The following is a 22,066-nucleotide window of genomic DNA, read 5'->3' as shown; positions in this document are numbered from 1 at the left end:
GTGTCTGTACATACGATGCGTCTGAATTTGCATGGACGTGTATTCAGTCTAAAGTGGTCAAACAACATTTTTAAAGCATATGTCTTTATATATACAGTATGTGTGTGTGAGTGTTTTGTGTGCTTCTTTGCATTTTCACTGTCAAAGGATACAGTTGCCAAAAAGTGTGAGCACGATGAAGAAGACAGAGAAGGCCATGCCCTTGTTGACTCCGCCCTGAGACTTGATGCCATCGTACATCACCATGTTCCAGTCCTCGCCGGTCAGGATCTGGCGCGCGTGCACACACACACACACACACACACACATGATTAATTATGCTCTGATATAAACACGCATAGACAATATTTATTCATCTAAAATGACTAATGACATTTAAGAAAGCAAAAGTACCATTCTACATTTTTTACATCTTCCTTGCGTGCAAATCCTCTTAAGTCCTTTAACCGTTTTGTTCTAATCCAACCCTGGTCTTCTCCTACCCTTCTGCCTCCCTCCCTCCCCCAGCCTTGCCCTCCCTTCCTCCCCTTTACATCTTCTCCTTTGCTCACCTGGAACACTGTCATTATTGCTGCGGGGAAGGTATCGAAGTTGGTCGGAGGAGTGCCATTTTCAAAATTAAACCTAGGAGGGGAAGAAAATAAATGGGTGAGAGAGATTGAAAAGAGAAGTGAGAGCAAAAACACAGAAGCATTTTCCAAGTAGAACAAATGTTTTCTGTTTTTTTTTTCTTCTGAAAAACGACTAGCCAAACTAGCAACTAAGAGCAACCAATGTCTTAGTAGAATATTAAACGCAAACTATTAAAAAGGAAGGCGAGGGGTAGAGACACAGAGAGAGAAGACAAGGAAAGGAAAAGAGCACTGACTGTCCTCCAAAGAGCTGCATTCCCAGCAGAGCAAAGACTACTATGAAGAGGAAAAGCAGGAAGAGCAAGCTGATGATGGACTTCATGGAGTTGAGCAGAGAGACGACTAGGTTACGCAAAGATGCCCAGTACCTGTTGAAAACCGACAGAAAGCGTGTGTTGAATTGGGTGCAATGTTATGTCCATTGTATGAATATAAGAAATAAAATAATAATAGACTTACTTGGTGACTTTGAAAATCCTCAATAACCTGAGAGCTCGTAGCACACTGATGCCAAACGATGTGCCCGGCTGGATGATGGACCACAGCACTTCAAATATACTTCCACATATCACCTAATACAAACACAAGCATATGCAAGCATGTGGTTATTCATCATAATGAGCAAACACTGTGCACACATCAGCAAATCATCACTATATTTGTGTCTGTGTCTGCGCATGGTTATGTTTTCACATGTGTGCACATACAGGTGTAAAATGAGTGTTTGCACCTGCTTATGAGTTTGTGCTTGTTGTGCGTGTTTATTTGTTTGTCTTTATGTGGGGTCACCAGGTGCTCTGGGACTCACAATGCAGTCGAAGCAGTTGAAGGAGGAGTTGAGGTAGGCCTGCTTGCCCAGACCATACATCTTTACACACATCTCCGTCAAGAATATCCCCAGGAAGATTAATTCAGCAAAATCTACATGGAGGGAAGAAGACAAGAAGAGAGACGAAAGAATGGCAGTGTTTTGTGATAACTGTATTTAAGCATGCATTTTAAATACAAAAAGCCATTTTGTAATTCGAGTTTGTTAATAAAACCTGCAATTTGTATCAAAATACGTTGAAATTCTTCAGTTTTTGTATTCTTAATTAGCAAATATGCTTTTCACTCATCCTCTAAGCTCAATCTCTCACTGTGTTGTTTTGTATCCTAGGTTACACCATTCGGGTGAAGTATAAACCATGGGTATATAAAATCTATTGTTTTTATTTCATATTTGCATCTTCTGGTTTCTATATTTTGGCTTATTTTTATTTTGTTTGTCATTTCAATTGAATTTAATTCCATTTGTGTGTGTGTGTGTATGTGTGTGTGTGTGTGTGTGTGTGTGTATATGTAACGTTTATATTTTAAAAACGAGAGAGAGAAACAGCAAGAATTTGTGCGGAAGACATTGCGTGGTTGGATGTGCTTGTGTTAACTGGTTGGGTCAGCTCTTTCATGGATTTAGTCACATTTACTTAAGAATTTTCTCACCCACTCCCTTCCAGTAATCTGTGATGAGAGTATTTGTGGAGATGATCTGTGCATGCTTGCACAAAGTATGCATGTATCCCCCTCCCTCCTACTCACATAGAAAATCCGACAGTGGGTCTGGCTGGTCATAGTGCACTACAGCCACACACATAGTGTTAAGGCCCACCAAACACAGTACGGTCCAGTAGAAGGCCTGGGACTTAACAACGTGTCGGATAAGGAAGCGTAGCCGTCGCTCCCGCCGCTTGAAATCTGATCCTTCGAGCTTTGAGCTCTTCAAGCTGGCACGGGCAAACGGTGACCCTGAAAGGATAAGCAAGGCAAATGGTTCAGTGTAAGATTAACAGTGAAGTGAACAGTGAAGTTAACAGTGGTTTATTGGGATGCTTCAGCATCTTGGAAAAGCGGAACTGTCCACAGTGTTTTCTGCCTTTCTGATTTGTGACGTAAACACAGTAAGAGGTACAACAATTACAAAAATCATACACAACAAAACACTCTACTTGAGCACATACAGTAATAATGACACATGCAGTAGATGATATATATCCCGTTGTTGCCATGGGAAGTAGAAGAGTATGGGGAATAAACAGAGTGAATGTCATTTAGGAAGAACAGCTTCAACTTGGATTCTCCTGATCAATCTGCTCATGAGAAGAGCAGGCGAGTACAACATCACTTTCACTACTCCACGACTCTTTTGCTTCTTGAAATACTCTCTTTTTTTATATCTGATTATATTTTTAATTACAATAAATATTGATGCATAATTCATTTTCAGACGCATATGATCTGTACTCATTTTAGCAGATTATACCGTCTATTGCGGTGTCCAAATTACATGATGTCTAGTGCACAACATATACTACGTAGAATATTTTCCTTTGTCCTTTTTAAGTCCTTTGTCTTAGGAGAAAACAGGGAGAATTGCATAGCGTGAGAAGGCTAGAGGAAGAGGGTTTGGAGGAGAGAAGTAGGAAGGAGAAAAGAAAGGTGGAAAGATGAGGGGGGGGGTTGAGGAAAGGGGAAAAAAGTAACATGAGGAGAGAAGTGCAGAGCAGCAGAGGAGAGGAAAGGAGAGGGAAGGAGAGCAGGGTCAGGTAATGCTGATATGCAAGATAAGATAGCATCTGTATGTACCTGTGGTTTGCCTTTGAGTGTGTGTGTGTGTGTGTGTGTGTGTGTGTGTGTGTGTGTGTGTGTGTGTGTGTGTGTGTGTGTGTGTGTGTGTGTGTATCTTACCTACTGCCAGATCTCCGTCCCCTTCCTCTGGGTTTAGCAGCTCAGCTTTGCTCTTATGGTTTTTTGTGGCTCTTCTACGGGAGCCTGTAATAGAAAAAAAACTACTGTTTAATCTGTAACACAACATAACTGGTATGTTTCATTTATTTGGATAATTTCTTTTTTTAAATCAGCAAATTCATACCATCATATTCATTTTCATTGTCATCATCCGCCAAGATGACCTCTTCTACAAAACACACATGAACAAAACATGTTAATATGCCACAGTCAATTTATATTGAATGACGTCAAGAATATCTATCAATCTTTTGTTATCATCAATTGCCATTTCTCATTTTAATTAAAAGTGGAAACAAAGTCTCTGGCCTGCACCTGTGCTTGCAACTCATCCCTCCCTCTTTTGTTTTTTAGCTTCCTTGTTTTTATGTAGATGGTCTTTTCAAGAAGATCAAAGGTCTGTCCTTTCTATCGGCCCCTTTATCCACTCCTTCCAACATCCAACATCCAACCCTCCATTCCTCTTATCTTCTCTACATCTTTCCTGCCCTCAGCAGATGGGTCAGAGTAAAAAGACAAGAGAGATAAAGAGAACTACGGACAAACACTGTGTCTTCTCTATCCCAGCATCAAACAAGTGTCTTTAATCCGAGCCACAGCAAAGTAAATCAAGGCTGTTGACATATATTTACCTGTTCAAGTAACTGGCTATAATTCAGGTTTGTTTGTGTTACATTCTGAGGAGAGCTATACCTACGTTATACCTCCCCAGAAACTTGCCTGATAATTTAAGCTTCATGACTGAGTTGTTTGATTGTGAATCGTGATAGTTAGTGTGCTTCTAACTACTTCAGTACAATGCTCATATTTTATTCTTGCAAATAAAATATAATTAAAATAGATAAGTATCACCCAGTGACTATAGATCATTATTTCCTGCTGCTGCTTCACAGTCAAATCCACCAAATTATCTTCGCTTGAAGGCAGAAAGTGTCGAGTTTGCTTTAATAATGTCTCCAACATTTTTATTTTTATTTATTGTTATTTTTTAATTTAATGACAATGCATTAATGAATGGACAATGGATTAATTACACAAATGAACCACACATGTAGGATATGGTACATACCAGCTTTGCAGATCCACTCCAGATAACCGTTGAGTTCCCTTTCAATCTGCTGCTGTCTTCTGAGCTTCATGAACTCACTCCTGTTCTCCACACGCTCTCTCTCTTTGGCAAACTCCCTGTAGGGACACACACACGCATGCCACACAAATTTAGACACTTTTAATTCAGATACCATGCATTTTTAGCGTGACATACATGCAATAAAATACAATCATTTTTAAATTCATTTCCAAATCTATGCAACTACTAATGTACATAGTATTACTATAGAATTAAAAAAAATTGATATGTACACACAACCTTTACAATATATTTGTCACAAGCACCCTCTCACAAACAGACAGACACACACACACACACACACACACACACACACACACACACACACACACACACACACACACACACACACACACACACACACACACAAACGCTTACCCTGACAACACACCCAGCACCAGGTTGAGCATGAAGAAGGAGCCGATGATGATGAGGGGGATGAAGTACATCCAGTTCCATGCACTCCCTGAGGCATCGTTGCTCTGGAAACACACAGACACACACACACACACACACACACACACACACACACACACACACACACACACACACACACACACACACACAGAGTAGTCAATGATTAGCTCTCGGACATTTGTCACAACTTATAAGGACCAAGATCATCAACAGAGACATTAGACATTCTTGTGACTGTAGAACACGTCGAATAAATCCGTGAAACAGGCACAGGTAGAACGGGTACAGCTGCATGAATCAGTTTCGGTCCGTCTGTACTGAAACTTCGTAGCCATGCACTAAACCAAATACCAGTGCAATTTATTAGGCCTGCTTGTCAAATTAAGGTGCATTTATTAGGTACGGCGCATATTATATGCGTTTCTCAAAAGCTATTCATATAATTATTTTAAAAAAACAACATCTGGATTGAACATCATGTTAGAAAATTTGCCTTAAAGTCATCATTAAATGTGGCCATTAAAAAAAATGCGGGGTAATGTACTCAAAAGTGCTCTCCTCCGCTGCTGAAAATATTACCAACAGCAGGGCTGACATGATTTAGCTTTAAGTCATCTCAATAAGTAAATGCATATCTGCCACTCTATTTAGCTGCTCAGTGCAGAGTAAATAATATATAACAAATGCTTTGGTCTCTCCCTCTCTGTCGCTACCACCCTTCTGACCAGACTCTACTTCCATTTTCTTTATTCACTCCTTATTGTTTTCTCTTTCTCCTTGTGCATCCTTCTTTGGGACCATGTCTCCTGCTTTTGTCTTCCTTATTTCATTTTGATGTTTGTTCATTCTTTCCTTGATTCATACCTTCTTACCTTACCTCATCCCTTCCTTTTTTCATGAAATCTGTCTATTCCTCCTTTTCACTGATGACGTCTACACTCTTTTACACTTTCCCACCTCCAGACCCCCTCTTCTCTTTCCCACGTTGTGCTCTCTTTCTCATAGCCTCCCTGTCTAACGTCTACCTGTCTCCTCCTTCCCCCATCTTTCCTTCTTCCTGCGTGTAAGCTGGTATTGCTGCTGTGAACCCAATGTACCGCAGACCCTTTTTTCTACCATTAAACTTTTATCGCTCCCCTCCCCAGCAGCTGCAAGAATAACTTGGGCTGAACAGGCCCTTTTAAATATAGAGCAGCACCGGGAAGGAGGGACATAGGGAGAGACACACAGAGTGAGATGGAAAGAGGGGAAGGAAGGAAATGAAGAGAGGAGAGCTAAGAAAGAAAGGAACGAGAAAGAAAAACAAGGAATAAAGAAAGAAAAAGTGCAGTGGGAAGGATAAGATGGGGAAAGAGACGACTACAGTACAGTAACACTCAAAGACCCTCATCTACCTCTGGTTTCCTAGCAACCATTGCCACTGACAGCAGGGAACTATTTAGTCTTGGGCATGAGTGATGACACTGTTCAAGACCTGGTACTTATTTTATGGGCAGACTCACTGAAAATCATTGGACATTTTAACACTTGAATCTTAGTATTTTATGAGAGAAAATAATCTTGGATGATTTGGTTGTGCAGCATTAAAATACTATTAAGATTGAGACTATTGCCAGGCATGTTGGACAAACATAAGACTGAAGTTCAGCTGTATTTGACTAGGTATTTCATTTTTGCTTTTTCCCCCCCGATATTGCATGGCAGTTTTAGCCACACAAAATGGCCACAAAAAATGCATACAAAAGTGCCAAACCAAGGCATTGTTCTTAACAACAGGGTCAGCATGGCAAACAAACTGATACTGTATAATTTCTACTCTGAATCTAATTAATTGGCTAAGGTGTTTGTCTTGTGGTTTTGCATGGTTATCATCCTCTTCACTTGAATGATTATCTATATTTTTGCCTAAACTTACTGGCACAGAGACCTGCCTTTTATTCCGGCTTTACCGCATTCTTTACTTTTATATACATGCTCTGTTTTCCTGGGGAGGCTGAAGAGGACAATAAGGTCACTGAGTGTGTAAATGGGTTCTGAACATTGTGCAGCAGTACATACATAGTAGAGCAGGTCAGTCCAGCCCTCCATGGTGATACACTGGAAGACGGTGAGGATAGCAAACAGGATGTTGTCAAACTGGGTGATGCCATAGTTTGGTCCCAGCCAGTACGGTCTACACATGGTGCCCTCTGGACACAGCCGTGACGGAGGCTCTTTCCCACATGGAAACTCTTCTCGGATCTCACCTGAACATAGATCAAAGTGGGGAGGTGTTTCAAAACAGAAGGCAGGCATATGCAAATATGTTGTCTGTTTTTAAGAATAGTGAGTGCTATCCTTTGGCTCAAAATATGATTTTGCCCCTTACTTTCTGGAATTAAATATGTAAGTAATAGGCTACAAAAAAAAGGTAAAGGCGGAAAAAAATAGACATTTGAGATTCGCCATACATGCTCAATAGACCAAACAACAAGTTTTCAACAGTATTCATTTTTTGTAGATGGAATATTATTTATGATCTCAACTCCATACATGGGAAATAAGGGAATTATGCAGATATTAGCAATGAATTCAACTACATTCATTAGACTAGACTAATTTCCCATCACATAAACATGAAGTGTATTTATTTATTTATTGTTTATTTAGCACAATATATTTATTGTATCAGATACACTGTATAGCTAAAATGAATATGGAAGTACTATTAAACATTTTAACGCCAAATGTGTTATTTTGTTGAACTATTGTTGTCTATCTCAACCAGAACATGTCTTTATTGGGGCAAACAGTTAGCCAATTAACCCTAGCAATAATGACACACACACACACACGCACGCACACTTTTACCTGTGTGATTGTCAAAGCAGGTTGTGTGGAATTTGCCCATGTAGAACTCCAGGCCGATGATGGCGAACATGAGGATGGCAAAGAAAAGAAGCAGGCCAATTTGCAGCAGAGGAATCATGGCCTTCATGATGGATTTGAGCACCACCTGTAAGCCTGGAGGACAGTGTATACAGTATTAATACTTTTATAATCATTAACATCCATCATCAATTTAATTCCAAGGTCTTTTCAACGATTACAATCAGGTGCAGGGATCTGAAAGGTAAAAAAAAAGGTGCAACCTATTCTTCCTCCCTCAATTTATTTGGCAGTTACAGTAAACTCTCTAAAAAAGAAATCCCTTCATTTCCTCCATTACCAGCTGTTTAATGTTCAGTGTTGTCATAATGACAACCCGAGATATGATAAGACCATCAGTTTGTGACTATATCACATACTTAGTTTGCTGCCCCCATTGGAGGAAGCAGCCTGTTACCTGGTACACACTACAATATGTAATGGAGGGATTGAACCTGTGATCACACAATATAGTCAGTGTTGATATGCTACACATGTAGTTGAGGTCAAAATCATACCAGAGGGTTTTGTCAAGTATGTTTTCTAACAAACAAATGGTATTAAAGGCCACATTTTAAAGTAAGTTTTATTTAATACTAATGGTTGTTTTTGTGAAAACCGATCACATATTTCAAATATATCACATATTGGAATGGAACTCTAATTTGGTCTTCACAGGAAGCTCAGTGACTTTTATGATGAGTAAGCCTTGGTTTGCTTGTTCAGCCCTGTAGTGGAGTCCACGCTATTAATAACACTGCAGTGGTGCTGGAACACTACTGCTGCTATAACATTTAAAAAAGGAGCAGAGAGTGCATAGAAGAACCACTTTTGTTTGAACACGTTGGGTGCATTATGCAGAACACAGAAGTTGCATAAAACTTTGACACAAAATGCTTCTCCATGCTATTTTGATCCTCCAATAAAATCTGAAACTGTTCTGGTATGTAATTTTCTTAACAAAGGAATAACAAAAAAGCTGTTTGGGATCAAGGCAGTAGGCTGGCAAAAAACTGTAAAAGTTATATAAGTATATTTTTCAATGTCAAATGAAGAGTTTTGACTTACTAGGAATACCGGACACCAGTTTGAGGGGTCTTAATACTCGCACAGCCCTGAGGGTCCGCAGGTCGAAATCTGAACCCACAGTGGACAGGATCCTAAGGGATAGAGACAAATGCACAAAAGTGTGCAAACACAATCAATATTTAAGATAGTCAAGCTTGTACCTCTCAGTCAGCCTCACTCATACACACACTTTTACACACACACACACACACACACACACACACACACACACACACACACACACACACACACACACTCTTAAACACAGCCCCGTGCCAGGTCATTACAAGCAACTGGGTGAGCACTGTATGTAAATCCTGTAAGAGCTGAGCTGATCAATAGCGCTGACAAGTGAAGTAGGACAGAGAAGTGTATCAGGACGAGAAAGGGATGGGCCGAAGGGACAGTGTTTTGTAACAGGATGACAGAGGGACTATAAAATGAAAAAGGAGAGATGGAGTGATGGGGAGGAGAGAGGAGATGAAAGATGGGCAAAGTCAGAAGCATGGAGACACAGAGCAAGAGAGAAAGGCAGTGTGAGAGAGAGAGAGAGAGAGAGAGAGAGAGAGAGAGAGAGAGAGAGAGAGAGAGAGAGAGAGCACTGGCAGATGGTGAGAATCAGAGATGCTGACTTGCTTATTTCTACTTATTTTTATTCTTGGTACGTTTGAAATGTTTCTCTTCGAGCCGTCACCAGACTGCAAGAGTAAACGTGTTATGGTGTGTGTTACAGCACCTGTATCACCGCTCATCTGAATAATGACTTGTAAACAGCATATGCGTGTATGTGTGTACTTCAGATGGTTAAGATGTTCCCTTATGCCGCCAGACTTCCAGTCAGTTCCCTCGTCTGACGCACACTGTGAATCATCCTCCTTCCCACTTCTCTCTCTCTTTCCATCTCTCTGACACATTTCCACTTCCCTCTGTTCCACTAAGAGGCCCAGTGACACAGCAGAGCTTTAATCACAGGTTTGAAAGTCAGCCTGCATTGCTTGGAAACCTATGAAATTGGCAAGAAGGAAAGAGTAACACCGACACAGGATCTATGAGTGAATGCTGTATTGAATTACCAGGAAGCCCCCCCCCCCGCAGTGGTATGTGCCCCATCACTAGTCTAGAGTCCTTGCAATGGCATTGTGTGATATCAAATGCCTCATCACAGGCTCCTGGTTTGGTCACAAGGCAACAATGTACTTCAGCTGTGTGTGTGGCTAAAACATAATGGCAGATGTGCCGTTTGTCAACTCACTAAACCCTTTATTGTCCAAAGAAATAATAAAACATTCAGATGTATTACTGAAAGTGATATTAAAATTATAGCTAAACAATAGTGCTTATTAGTGATAGCTAATTACTGTATCGGTATCATCGTATATAGCAGCCAATAATTAACTTCATTTTTGTATTTTGGGTTTCTCCTAGAACTTGTTTACATGCTTTAATGTCCAAAAAAACTCAATATTTTTTCTCACACTGTCTGTCTGAATATACCTGTATTGACCCTCTGTCTGAAACGCTCTGATTTAGCGCTTGTCTCTTTGAGCCCCCCTCCCGAAAAAACCCAGTCTGCTCTAATTTGTCAGCGTTTCTGGGTCTTCCGCATCTGCGCCCTCGGCGTCTGTCATTGCAGCCTGAGAATGACTGCAATGGCACCGTAGCGGCAATTTCTACCTATATATAGTATAGTGGTGACAACACAACCGTACGAAAGTCCTGACGGCTCGTTTAAAAGCACAGTTTCTGAGGGCTGTGTGCATTTCCCTGTGGATTGTGGGTTTTGACATTTCACAGTATTTTTACCTTTAACAACCTTTAACAAACGTTTTTTAAAACACTACACTTAAAAACATTACACATGTAAATTGTACTGTAGCCAATGCAATATCAATATATTCAGCCAAGTAGGTTGTTGTAGGATGTTTAGAGTCCCAATTGTTTGCTTATCTGTTTTTGGTATTTTTGCATTAACTAGTACTAGTTGGGAAATAATATATATATTATGTTGAGGTTTTTTAGGGTTAGTAGGTTGTTTTATTACTTTGACACATTGTTGTATTTTTAACTAATGTATAGTGCTAGTAGTCTTAATAACAATATAATCTTGTGGAGCACTCCGCTTCAAAAGGACGTGAGAGTACAGGCTTAGCTACACAGCATCACCCACAAAGCAGGTAAAGATTTAGTGCTTTAGCCTAGAAGATACTAGGCAACACAGAACACTGCATTGATGCAATTGAGGATGGCAATAAAGGGAGAGAGGCAGGAGATGTAGGAAGGGAAGGTGAAATACACAATGTATTGCACAAGGGAAAAGAAACACAATGAATAGAAAGGAATAGTCTAAATAAAAGATAATGATAAAACAAGTAACAAAATTCAGATGGATTTAGAAGTCAGACTCAACAAATCAGTGGAGAATTAAAAAGTATATGATAGGATAGTCAGCCTTGTGATTTCCATGTTCAAATGTGGGGACATACAGTTTTAAGCTTAAAGCATACTATTTACAACATAAATGGAGCTGTATGGGTGTGAATGCATGTGCAGACATGAACCAATACACACACACACACACACACACACTCACGTTTTCACATACACTTGTGTATTACATATTAATATGTCTGTTTCGTATCTCTGAGTACTTTCTTTGTAATACAAATTATGTTATGTAATTTGTTTCTGTGACATGACTGATTATAGTAAAATAGTAAAAACACTGATGATGACTATGATGATGATGATGATGATGATGATGATGATGATGATGATGATGATGATAATGTTGACAATGATGATGGTAATAGTGAAGAATTTAGTTTCTAAAACAGCATCTGCCGTCACAAACTGTGTCAAGCCGATGAGGCAGTCCTCATTCACACCATCTCCACGGTTACTGGGCCCTTTCTCATTCATAAGAGTTTCCATGGCAACAGGGACCTTGGCTCATTGATAGAATCTCTGTATCACCTTGGTAACAGGGCCAAAGGAGGAGCATGATTGATTTTTTTTTTTTTTCTTTCTCATCTCTTCTCTCTATAATGTAAATGCATCACAACTCGCACAAACACACATGTGCACACACAAACAGAAATAGACACATAGATAGCACAAAAGCACACACATCTACACAGGCGCTGGTTGGTGATCAAACATATTGAGTGAGAATAATTTTATTCACATATGCACACTAGAAAGTAGGTCATTTGGAATAACCAATGGACAACAATTTCTTCCTTGCCAGGGACAGATATGCTGCCTATAGGACACCTTATACACTTGAACTAAATACACACAGAGGTAAACACACCTGCACTGTATGCAGAGGAATGCAGAGAGAATCATATTAAGCAATATTACTATTACACAATCTCCCCACCGACCCGTTCTCATGGGACACCAACACATTATACAAACACAATCTTTTTTGCCCGCTCTCTCCGCTTGCTTTCCGGCTGACTTCAGCTAAATGCGGCTAATTATTTCTGTCCACATCACTGACCAAATCACTTCCTCTCTTCTCCAAACGCTCCACTTTCCTTGTCTCCTTGCTTTCCTATATTACCATGATTCAACTAGTTCATACTTAATGTATCAATAATTATAAATGCTCTCTTATATCAATATTATACCCTACCTTTGCAAGCAAGGGTGTTCCTAAGATCATCAATATATATATAAAATGTCACACACACATAGCTTCATTTCAGAAGTCCATACAGAAACAAACAACTCTAGCAACTCAAGAATGATAGAACTGAAGGCAGTGCCTCTAGATCCCGGTCGTATTTAATCAAAAGAACCTGAACAAGGGTACAAGAAGGAGGAACGGAGAGGAGGATGCAAGGCGAGACTGGCTGTAAACTAAGGGTAATTGGACTAATAATCAATAGTGGGCATAAAAAAACAACTAGCTTATTCCCAGAGCCAAATCACTCAGGCAATTTACAACAAGAGATAGGTCAACACAAACACACACACACACACACACACACACACTTGGGCACAGAAACAAGGGTGCACACAAATCCGCTGACATCCAAGAAGGTTGTGGAGTGAATAGCTAATCTATTCAGACATGTTAAGTGCCATTTGTGTGTTTGTCTTCATATGTGTCACGCAAGGAAGTGCACTAGGATTCAGTAGGAAATGGAAAGGAATGTTTGAAGTGGAAATGTGTGTGTGTGCATGCATTGGTCAGTGTGTTATCAAAGGTTTTGTCCAGGGGTAGGTAGAAAGGCCAAGTAGCCTTTCATCTTCAAAGAGCTGCACTGCTAAAAACACAACCCCCATTCATAGAGAGCACACAACAAAGAATGTGTGTGTGTGTGTGTGTGTGTGTGTGTGTGTGTGTGTGTGTGTGTGTGTGTGTGTGTGTGTGTGTGTGTGTGTGTGTGTGTGTGTGTGTAAAATGTATTGACTTCAGTCAGTGTACATAATGTATCATGGGAATGTACAGTTGTGCTGTAAGTGCTGCAGCATATTCTCTGTCTGTACATCTACTCATCATCTGGGTGTGTTGTATGGCTGTTTACATTGCAAAATACATATATTGTTTACTTTTTCTTTATTTTGACTAATTTCTTACATCTCGCTTTACTTTCCTTTCTCTAAATCTGAGCTTGCAAAATAGTGCCTCATGATCTGTTTTCACCAATTCAGAATTTCAGTCTTTTTCACTGACTAATCACAGGTGCCCAGAGTGATTTGTTACTTACTCGGACTGTCTATCCACAATTGATCAAGTTTTAGCCAAATTTCTTGCCTCAGACATTCTGACTAAGAATTTGTGGTGCACTTGTCAATCATCTATTGATAACACTATGCATTTTATTTTGGTTGCATACCTATTAGCAATCAGTACAGGTGGAGCAGTGATCACCCTGAGGCCAGCAGACACATCACATCTGAAGAGTCTACCAACAGACCTATTGATGCTGAGAGGGAGGACCCAGCATGAATCTATTGTCCAGAGGAATGTTAGTTTGCCAACAAACATGATGGATGATCTCCATGTCCTAGCCAGGCCACTTTAAAAAGCATTGGGAATGCCGCTGAAAGGGAGTCTTAAGAGTCTCAACATACACAGCAATGCCCATGTTTGTTGGTTTCAACAACTAAGTCAGGAAGTACTTTGCAGTTACAATTTTAGAGATGGGTTGTCATTACAGACATAGGCTTTACTCTCATCTGGGGAAAAAAATGTGCTGCTTGCATGTTGGATCAACATCTCCTATACAACACCAGCAATTCCTGTGCCTATTGGAGACACTTATTATTTAACTGCTGTGTCATGCTTGCTCAGAGGGTTTCACTGTCAAAACATAAGCTTTCCTATTATGAAACAAAGAGGGGAGGGGGGTTATGTGAGACCAGGCATTTACTGGAAGTGTTAAGGACTGCATTGCTTCCTTTTGCTCTACCTCTCTTTCCTCTCCTTCCACCTCCCTGCATCTCACTACTTCGTGCTGTCTCGCTGACACTCGTCTTCTCACTCGTCTTCTCTATTACAGTCACACTGTTGTGCCATGCTGAGATGAGCTTGGCTTCATGATTGCTCTTATTAAAGCATGAGGACATACTGCCAGACTGAAGCAGGATTTATGCTTCTGCGGGGGCTCTACGCAGAGCTTATGCTGTAGCCTACGTAAGTGGCCTGAGGCTTATACTTGTGCGCTGGTGCACGCGTCGCCGTAGCATATCTCTTTAAGAAAATAGCAGAGCATGTGTGTATGCTTGGGAGTGTGTGGTAGGGCGAATGAGAGAGTGACGGGGATTAGCTTCGAAGCGAGTACCGACTCTGGAGGCGTAGAGGGAGAAATAAAGTGTCTCCCCTGTGCTTTCTGACCACGGAGGTAAAGCTCTAGCAGGAAATGTTAACCCTCTCCCTGATTTCATGTTGTTCACGGAGAAGGAGAACCCGTAAAATGAGTAAGAGGAAATGCAACGCTACCAAGCCACGGCCAAGCGGAACAATCACAGTTGTTGTGGTCTGCGTCGCCGCGATGTGTAGTTACATATTTGGAGAGGTGCAGGTCAGGCTACTGCGTAGTTTGTATCTACACGTACCTACATTCGTACCTACGGCGTGGCTTTAACGCAGAAATAAGCATAAATCCCCTTGAGTGCTGACTCACTCAGAGTTTGTGTGTGTGTGTGTGTGTGTGTGTGTGTGTGTGTGTGTGTGTGTGTGTGTGAGAGAGAGAGAGAGAGAGATGGTGGATAGAGGGGGGCAATCACCAGTTTCCCTGGTGCTTTGTCAGCAAAGATAACCAAGGTTTATGTAACCCATAAAGCTCTCCAAATCACCATATGCATGCACACTAACATGCAATGACCTCAACATATTAATCTGTGGCCAGCACTCCCACACAATCATTTCATTGGATACAGTAGCCTATAGTAACACAGTTTAACTACGTGACTTATCCAATGAATGAATTACACAGGAAAACAGTATTACTGCTGTCAAAATGCAGTGATTTACTCTATGCCAAGTTGTTTAAATAGACAGAATCAGTTAAAGGTGAAGTTTCGTGGTTCAGTTAACTGAGAGTATTATTACATCAACAATAACATATACTCAGGCATTTAATACCGATTTTCACCTTTTCACTAACTGATCACTTATGCAATCACAGTCATGTATATTAAACATTTAACAAAAACTGCACCTATACAGCAGCATGTGGCAGGTGTAAGCATACCATCACACAGCCTGCGATACTTGCATGAGATAAAAGGTGCCTTTAACGAAGGAATGTCATTTGACAGTGGTTGGACAGATCAACAGATAGACACGTGTTGGGAAAACAGAACCATCTAGCATAGACAAATCAGTGCACCTCTTCTACATCACTGAAATATAAATCAGTTTGCATCTAAAGCCGACCACATTTTCATTGTTGGTCTTCATACATGTTCACAGTTCTGCTGTTAAAAGGTGTCCAAATCTTGATTGGAGTCCTATGTTATGTTGGAGTTATTGTACTGCAAACCCTCACTTTTTTTTTGGAGGGAGAGTTTTCCCCTCTGTTGTTTTCTTACCTACACTTCCTGCTCTCTTCATTAGTTCTCATTGCTTCTACCATCTATATTTAGCTACCAACACCTGTGAATGTTTGTAAATCCTCACTTCATACCTTCTATCCAATGTCTCTTCCCCTCCGTGCCCCCCTCTCTGTGTATACTGTGGTGACATTTGTCCACTACCCAGGCTGCTGGCTGCCTGCAGTTCTGCTCTGTGATCTGACTGCTGCCTTGCACAGAATGGGGCCATTCATTAGAGCAAAGGAGCAGGGATAGGACACTCACAAACACACACACTCACACTCTCTCTCACACACACACACACACACACACACACACACACACACACACACACACACACACACACACACACACACACACACACACACACACATTTTCATACACACTTGTGTATTACAACAATCTACTTCATTTTCTGCAGTTTTAGTTGATTAAGAAAAGGGAAAACCACATCTTAATTTGACCTTGTGTGTGCATTTTTGAGTGTTCATGCAGGGAGGCTACATACTGTGCATGTACTGTATGTGTGTGTTTGTGTGCTCGGGTAGTGTCTATTTGCTTGCCACTCACCCTGTGAGCACCACCACAAAGTCCATGACGTTCCATCCATTCCTCAGGTAGGAGTTTTTGTGGAAGGCGAACCCAAGTGCCAGGATCTTTATTCCAGACTCAAAACAGAAGATCCCTATGAAGTACGGCTCTGTATCATCCTGAGGAGGGAGGGGGGGAGAGAGAGAGAGAGAGAGAGAGAGAAAGAGAAAGAGAAAGAGAAAGAGAAAGAGAAAGAGAGAGAGAGAGAGCGAGAGTAAGTAAAGGAAGAAAGGGGGTAAAGAAGGGAGAAAGGAAGGTGAAGAGGGATGGACAAAGACAGAGAGACAAATTGAGACACCTATCAGTAGCTATATAAGTTTGTGTTCAGAAGAAGCATTTTCATAAATATGTGTCAACTTCAGTGTGGCTATGTAGAGATGGTAGAGAATTTGAGTGCATCTACTTTGTTTTTTTATAACTTCACAACTGCATACTCAGGTTTTCATTTGAATATAACATTAGCATATTTCCCTTTGAATTGGCCCCTCCATCAATATTGTGTGTACTGTATATTTATTTGGTATCTGTGAGAATGTGTATTTTTTTGTTGTGTGTTGTAGTGCATAGAAAATCTGTATCATTACAATATTTTCAAGGTGAAAAAAGAATCCTTGTTTGACTGCCTCTTTCAGTAGAGTAGCTGCATGCATCTTCACTGAAGTAAAATCAATAAGGAGTCAGCACTGTCACCTGGACTTAATCACGTTTACATTTGGCTCACATACTGTATCATGCCTGTCTAACTCACCAGGCGCTCAGAGAGTGGCGTCTTGTCCCCATCAGGCAAATGTTGTTCCAGAGCCAAGACGATGCAGTTGGCAATGATGGTGGCTAGAATCATCCACTCAAATGGAGTAAGGAAGGTCAGTCAAGGAACAAACACTTTTCGAGATATAAATCTTAACAGTTTCTATCGTATTAAATACACAACATTTAAAAAGTACAGCTTGACATGATAAGTGTTTTTTTTGTACATAGTCATGGCATAATGTGCCTCACATTGATATTACTTGTTTGAATACGCCTGCTGGCAGTCAGGGTTTTATTTCAGCATGCACATGGGTCATTATTGTCAACAATCGCACAAATTTCAATATGCATCTATCTGTGCTTAGCAAAAAATGACACAGATCTGCAATATTGATTCATTACTACTATGCACAATTTATGTATGGATTAGGATATTCTTTTTGTTAATTGATATTTCTTAAATAACAGGTTGGTACGTTTTTGAAGGTGCAAATGAGACAGGACTATGATTGTTGAGATGGGCCAAACTTAAAGTTACATGCACAGCCAATTATTAAGTCTTACATAGTAAAAAAATAAAAAGACTTGTCAACATTACAAGGACTTCCATTAGTTAAAAAAATAAGACTAACTAATTGATATGCAAATTTGTACACAATAATCTAATCAGAATATTTACTCCTTGGGGAGTTTCTATGATCTATTCCTTAGTTACTAATTTAAAAGAATGTGTCCATTAAAACCAAAAGGTATAAAAGGTAGAAATCCTGCATAAAATGTGCCATGGCGGAAAAGCCCCAAAACCTGTTGAAAATGTTTGCACACTAATATTAAATAATAAAAATGTCCTTATATACACATTAGAGGATGGATACCCGACCCGAGCCTGACAGGACCCTACGGGACCCGTCGGTACCCGACGGTACCCGACAGCCGGGCCGGGTTCAGACAGATATTTAGAAATAATGTTCAGGTTTGGGTCTGGCCCGGTCACATCAGCGTGATAAAGCATTGAACATTTTAAATTTTAAACAGCTTATTATGTAGGTAGCCAGTGGGCCTGTTTCACTTGATGCAAATTCATTTTTGTGATTAAAATAAATTTAAAATATTACCCTAACATCCGTCATCCTGTGTGCGGAAATTTGTTTATGTAGCTGTGACAACCGCTGATGCGCTCATCTGTTGACATTTCCGAAAGCCTTCCTACAGTTGCTTAATAAAAGCAGGATTTCCACACAAACAAACATACATGTGTCATTAGTATGAGAATAAAAATGATATTTTAACTGTGTCGGGCTCAGGTCGGGCTCGGACATAAATATGTTAATGTCTGTTGGGCTCGGGTCTGGTTCGGTTACTGCTCTGTCGGACGCGGGCCGGGCTCGGACAGAAAAATGCGGCCCGATCCGCACTCTAATACACATGGGGCTGTATGGCAGGTCAGGCTCTAAAATTCTAAATTAAATGACCTCAGTTCTCAAACAATGAACATAATATCACCACTCTCATGTTAATGGTCAGATTTAAGGTCAAACGTATGCAACTTAAATACAATGAGTGTAAGCAAGCCAGACAGCAGACAGCAGGCCTATAGCTCAAATGAAACGATATCTGGCGTCTCACTGCTTTTGCCGTCTGTTTACACACACAGACCCACAAGCCATCATTATGAGTCAGTTAAATATGCTAAGTGTATGTTCTGGTAACACACCACCCACAAACAAACAAACAAACAAACACACACACATAAACAGACAGAGGCTTTATTAAAGTGAACGTGTGTAATAGCATGCCTAGGCACTGAATGAGATTTATTGTGACATCACCGTTTGGCTCTATGTACATCTAAGGGCTAGTTCAGAGAGGGAGAGAGAGCTAAAGAGAAGAGAGAAAGAGAAATAAATAAAAAGGTGTGTCCTTCTCTCTCTCTCTCTCTCTCTCTCGCTCTTTCTCTCTCTCTCTCTCTCTCTCTCACATACACACATACACTCTGGTGGTGTCTACTTAAATCAATCATCCTGTCTCGTTAAGGTCACAAGATAAATAGTTACATTTAAAAGAGAAGAGAGAGCGAGTGGATAGAGAGAAAAAATGCGAGAGCAAACGTGTGAAGGAGATGAATGAGTGAGCAAGAGAAAGGGAGAGGGAGGAGTGGATAGAGGAAGAAAAAAAGGCAAGGAGATAAACATGAGAATATGGGGAAAAAAAAGAGGAGTTTGACTTTCATAATTCATATTATGATTATGTGTACATATCATGGATATCTACAGCATATAAAGTAGGTATATACATTTTGACTGGACTTTTTGTAATTTGTATTTCCCGGCCACTCAAACAAATCCACTCTTTCCCTATTCTATTCTTCTGTACTCAACTCTATTATAGTCTTTCTCCTCTTCTTCACCTTTTTCCTACTTGCTTGCGTCCTTTGGGAGCAGTCATTCCCATGGTAGTGGGAGGAGGGGAAAAATTGAACAGTGAAGATCCAGAAAGGAGGAAGAGGCTATTTATGGACACACATTATATGTGTGCATGTGTGAAACATGTCTGTTACATGCCTGTGTGTGTGTGTGTGTGTGTGTGTGTGTGTGTGTGTGTGTGTGTGTGTGTGTGTGTGTGTGTGTGTGTGTGTGTGTGTGTGTGTGTGTGCGTGTATAAGCCTTAGTGTGCATGTGTATGTTTGTTTTCTCCAGTCATGATCAAGAGGAACTGAAAAACAGCTCTAGACTGGTCCAAACCCACAATGTGTGCGCATGTGTTTGTGATCATCTGTTTGACCGCTCTTTACTCACACGCACACATTACTAGAACACCCAGGGCACTACTCAATTAGCCTTCCTGCCCTCCAGCAGTGTGTGTATAGTGTGAGAGTGTGTACATGTATATATGTATATGCATGTGTGTATGTGCTAGGCTCTGAGTAGGGAAGGGTGTAGTTGACTGAAAAAGGGAAAGAGAGATGGAGAGAAATATAGAGAGGAGCAAGGAGATAGGGAGCGAGAAGGAGAGAGACTGATATAGAAACACAGGGACGAAGGGACAAATGTGTGTGCATATCGTGTATTAGAAATGCTCCTCATGGCGGATGACTGTTCAATGTGTGTGTTTGTGTATGATGACCATTAGGCACATTTTGTCCCAGCATTATGTTTCAAGGTGCCACGTGATTTGCTCCCTCTTTACACTGGCAGCGTGTGTGTGTGTGTCTATATGGGTGTGTGAAATATTCACAGAGGCACAAATATTTTTAAAGATGCCCCCTGCGCACACGCACACAAACACAAACACACACACACATACACACACACACACACACACACACACACACACATTCAGAATATGAATAAATGACTCACACTCTGCCATAAACCGTTCAATAATGAATCTCCTCTTCCTCCTTCCTCAATGGCTATATATTGTTAAAAGCAAGGGAAGCATTGGGGGTGAGGGAAAAAGAGGAAGAGAGAGATGAGAATATGTTGCTCTCTCACCATTCTCCCACCCTTTATCTTTGTAATATTTCCTTGTCTTTAGTCTCTCTCTCTCTCTCTCTCTCTCTCTCTCTCTTTTGCCTCACTCTCGCTCTACCCGTGGTTCTGCATATGCTTGCTTTTTATTATCTGTCTAGATAAGATGTCTCGCCAAGAAAAGGGAAGTGAGGCCCTCAAAGTACACCACTGGAGCCAAATGGCGCATGCACACATACGCACACATCTACTGGCCTTTTCTTCACCTTGTCCATCAGTGCTCCATACAGTCTCCATGTTCACTCTCTCTCCTACCTTCTCTCCTCCTGAGTAAAGCCCCTGCCTGTTTCTCACTGATATATTTCTCTCTCTACCTGCCCTGTTAAGCCTCCTTTCTCTTTCTCCCATACAGTACCTCTCTGCTTTTATATCCCCACATCCTCTTCTCATTTTCCTTCCTCTCTGCTCTTTTCACACTTGTTTCTCGGTCTCCCCCACTTTCTTGCCTCTCTCCTTCCCATCTCTCCTCAGTCCACCTTTCTCTCCCTGAGTCCACCCATCAATCATCCCTATCTCTATCACGCCATACCCGTTCAATATCGAATGAGATGCAGCGTCAGCAAATGCGCGAGGACACTGACAGCAAGACAGTTGGACAGAGTCCAGGTTGGAAATATACGGAGGGCTAAATGAAAGAGAGAGGAGAGTAGGAAAGAGAAACAGAGATAGAAAGAAAGAAACTGTCCTGTGGGCACAGACATGATTGAAAAGAGTGAGTGGTGAGGAATAAAAGCGAGAGAGGTGAGGGGGAGGGGGGTGTAGCAGAGGGAGGAAAACAACAGTGAGGAAGAGAGAAGGGCAGAGAAGAAGAGCATAGGAGTGCTGAATGAGGGATAAAGCGAGAGAATGACAGAAGGGTGTGAGAGTATTGCGGTATTTTCTTCTTCTGAGCGGTGTGCTCTGTCGAAAGTAGGTTAGCGGCAGAAAACACACACATACAATGGGAGGGGGAATAAAAGGAAGATAGTGGGTGGGAGACTATACATCTTACAGTAACATATAGTATGTATGTATGTATGTGTGCCACTGACAAATGGCGGCATTGTATGAAATCATTGCAGCCCTCACAAGCTTCCATATACTGAAACTTCACACATTTCCACACCACCATATGAACACTCTTGCCTCTCTAGACTCTCTCCACTCCATCCATGCACGTGCCATATTGCCATTCAAGGACACATATTCATACATGTACTGTACAC

General features: G+C 40.9%; 1 protein-coding gene across 11 annotated transcripts in view; it reads right to left on the bottom strand.

Annotated features, from left to right (window-relative positions):
- cacna1aa (calcium channel, voltage-dependent, P/Q type, alpha 1A subunit, a) overlaps positions 1 to 22,066 on the bottom strand; it is an 87,415-nt gene that overhangs the window by 50,344 nt on the left and 15,005 nt on the right. For all 11 annotated transcript variants that reach the window (XM_035996410.1, XM_035996418.1, XM_035996419.1 and 8 more), the window contains exons 2-16: positions 17,330 to 17,435; positions 16,561 to 16,700; positions 8,938 to 9,029; positions 7,813 to 7,965; positions 7,021 to 7,208; positions 4,924 to 5,027; positions 4,486 to 4,601; positions 3,541 to 3,585; positions 3,357 to 3,440; positions 2,211 to 2,417; positions 1,441 to 1,553; positions 1,092 to 1,204; positions 869 to 1,000; positions 552 to 624; positions 153 to 270 (exon numbers count right to left, since the gene is read on the bottom strand). In XM_035996410.1, coding sequence (XP_035852303.1) covers positions 153 to 270; positions 552 to 624; positions 869 to 1,000; positions 1,092 to 1,204; positions 1,441 to 1,553; positions 2,211 to 2,417; positions 3,357 to 3,440; positions 3,541 to 3,585; positions 4,486 to 4,601; positions 4,924 to 5,027; positions 7,021 to 7,208; positions 7,813 to 7,965; positions 8,938 to 9,029; positions 16,561 to 16,700; positions 17,330 to 17,435 — 1,784 coding nt within the window. The remainder of the gene's footprint in view (positions 1 to 152; positions 271 to 551; positions 625 to 868; positions 1,001 to 1,091; positions 1,205 to 1,440; positions 1,554 to 2,210; positions 2,418 to 3,356; positions 3,441 to 3,540; positions 3,586 to 4,485; positions 4,602 to 4,923; positions 5,028 to 7,020; positions 7,209 to 7,812; positions 7,966 to 8,937; positions 9,030 to 16,560; positions 16,701 to 17,329; positions 17,436 to 22,066) is intronic.

The sequence above is a fragment of the Sander lucioperca genome, chromosome 21 (assembly GCF_008315115.2).
Source record: "Sander lucioperca isolate FBNREF2018 chromosome 21, SLUC_FBN_1.2, whole genome shotgun sequence".
Taxonomy (NCBI): Eukaryota; Metazoa; Chordata; class Actinopteri; order Perciformes; family Percidae; genus Sander; species Sander lucioperca.
The sequence above is the reverse complement of the archived record's forward strand: the minus strand, read 5'-3'. Positions and strand labels throughout refer to the sequence as shown.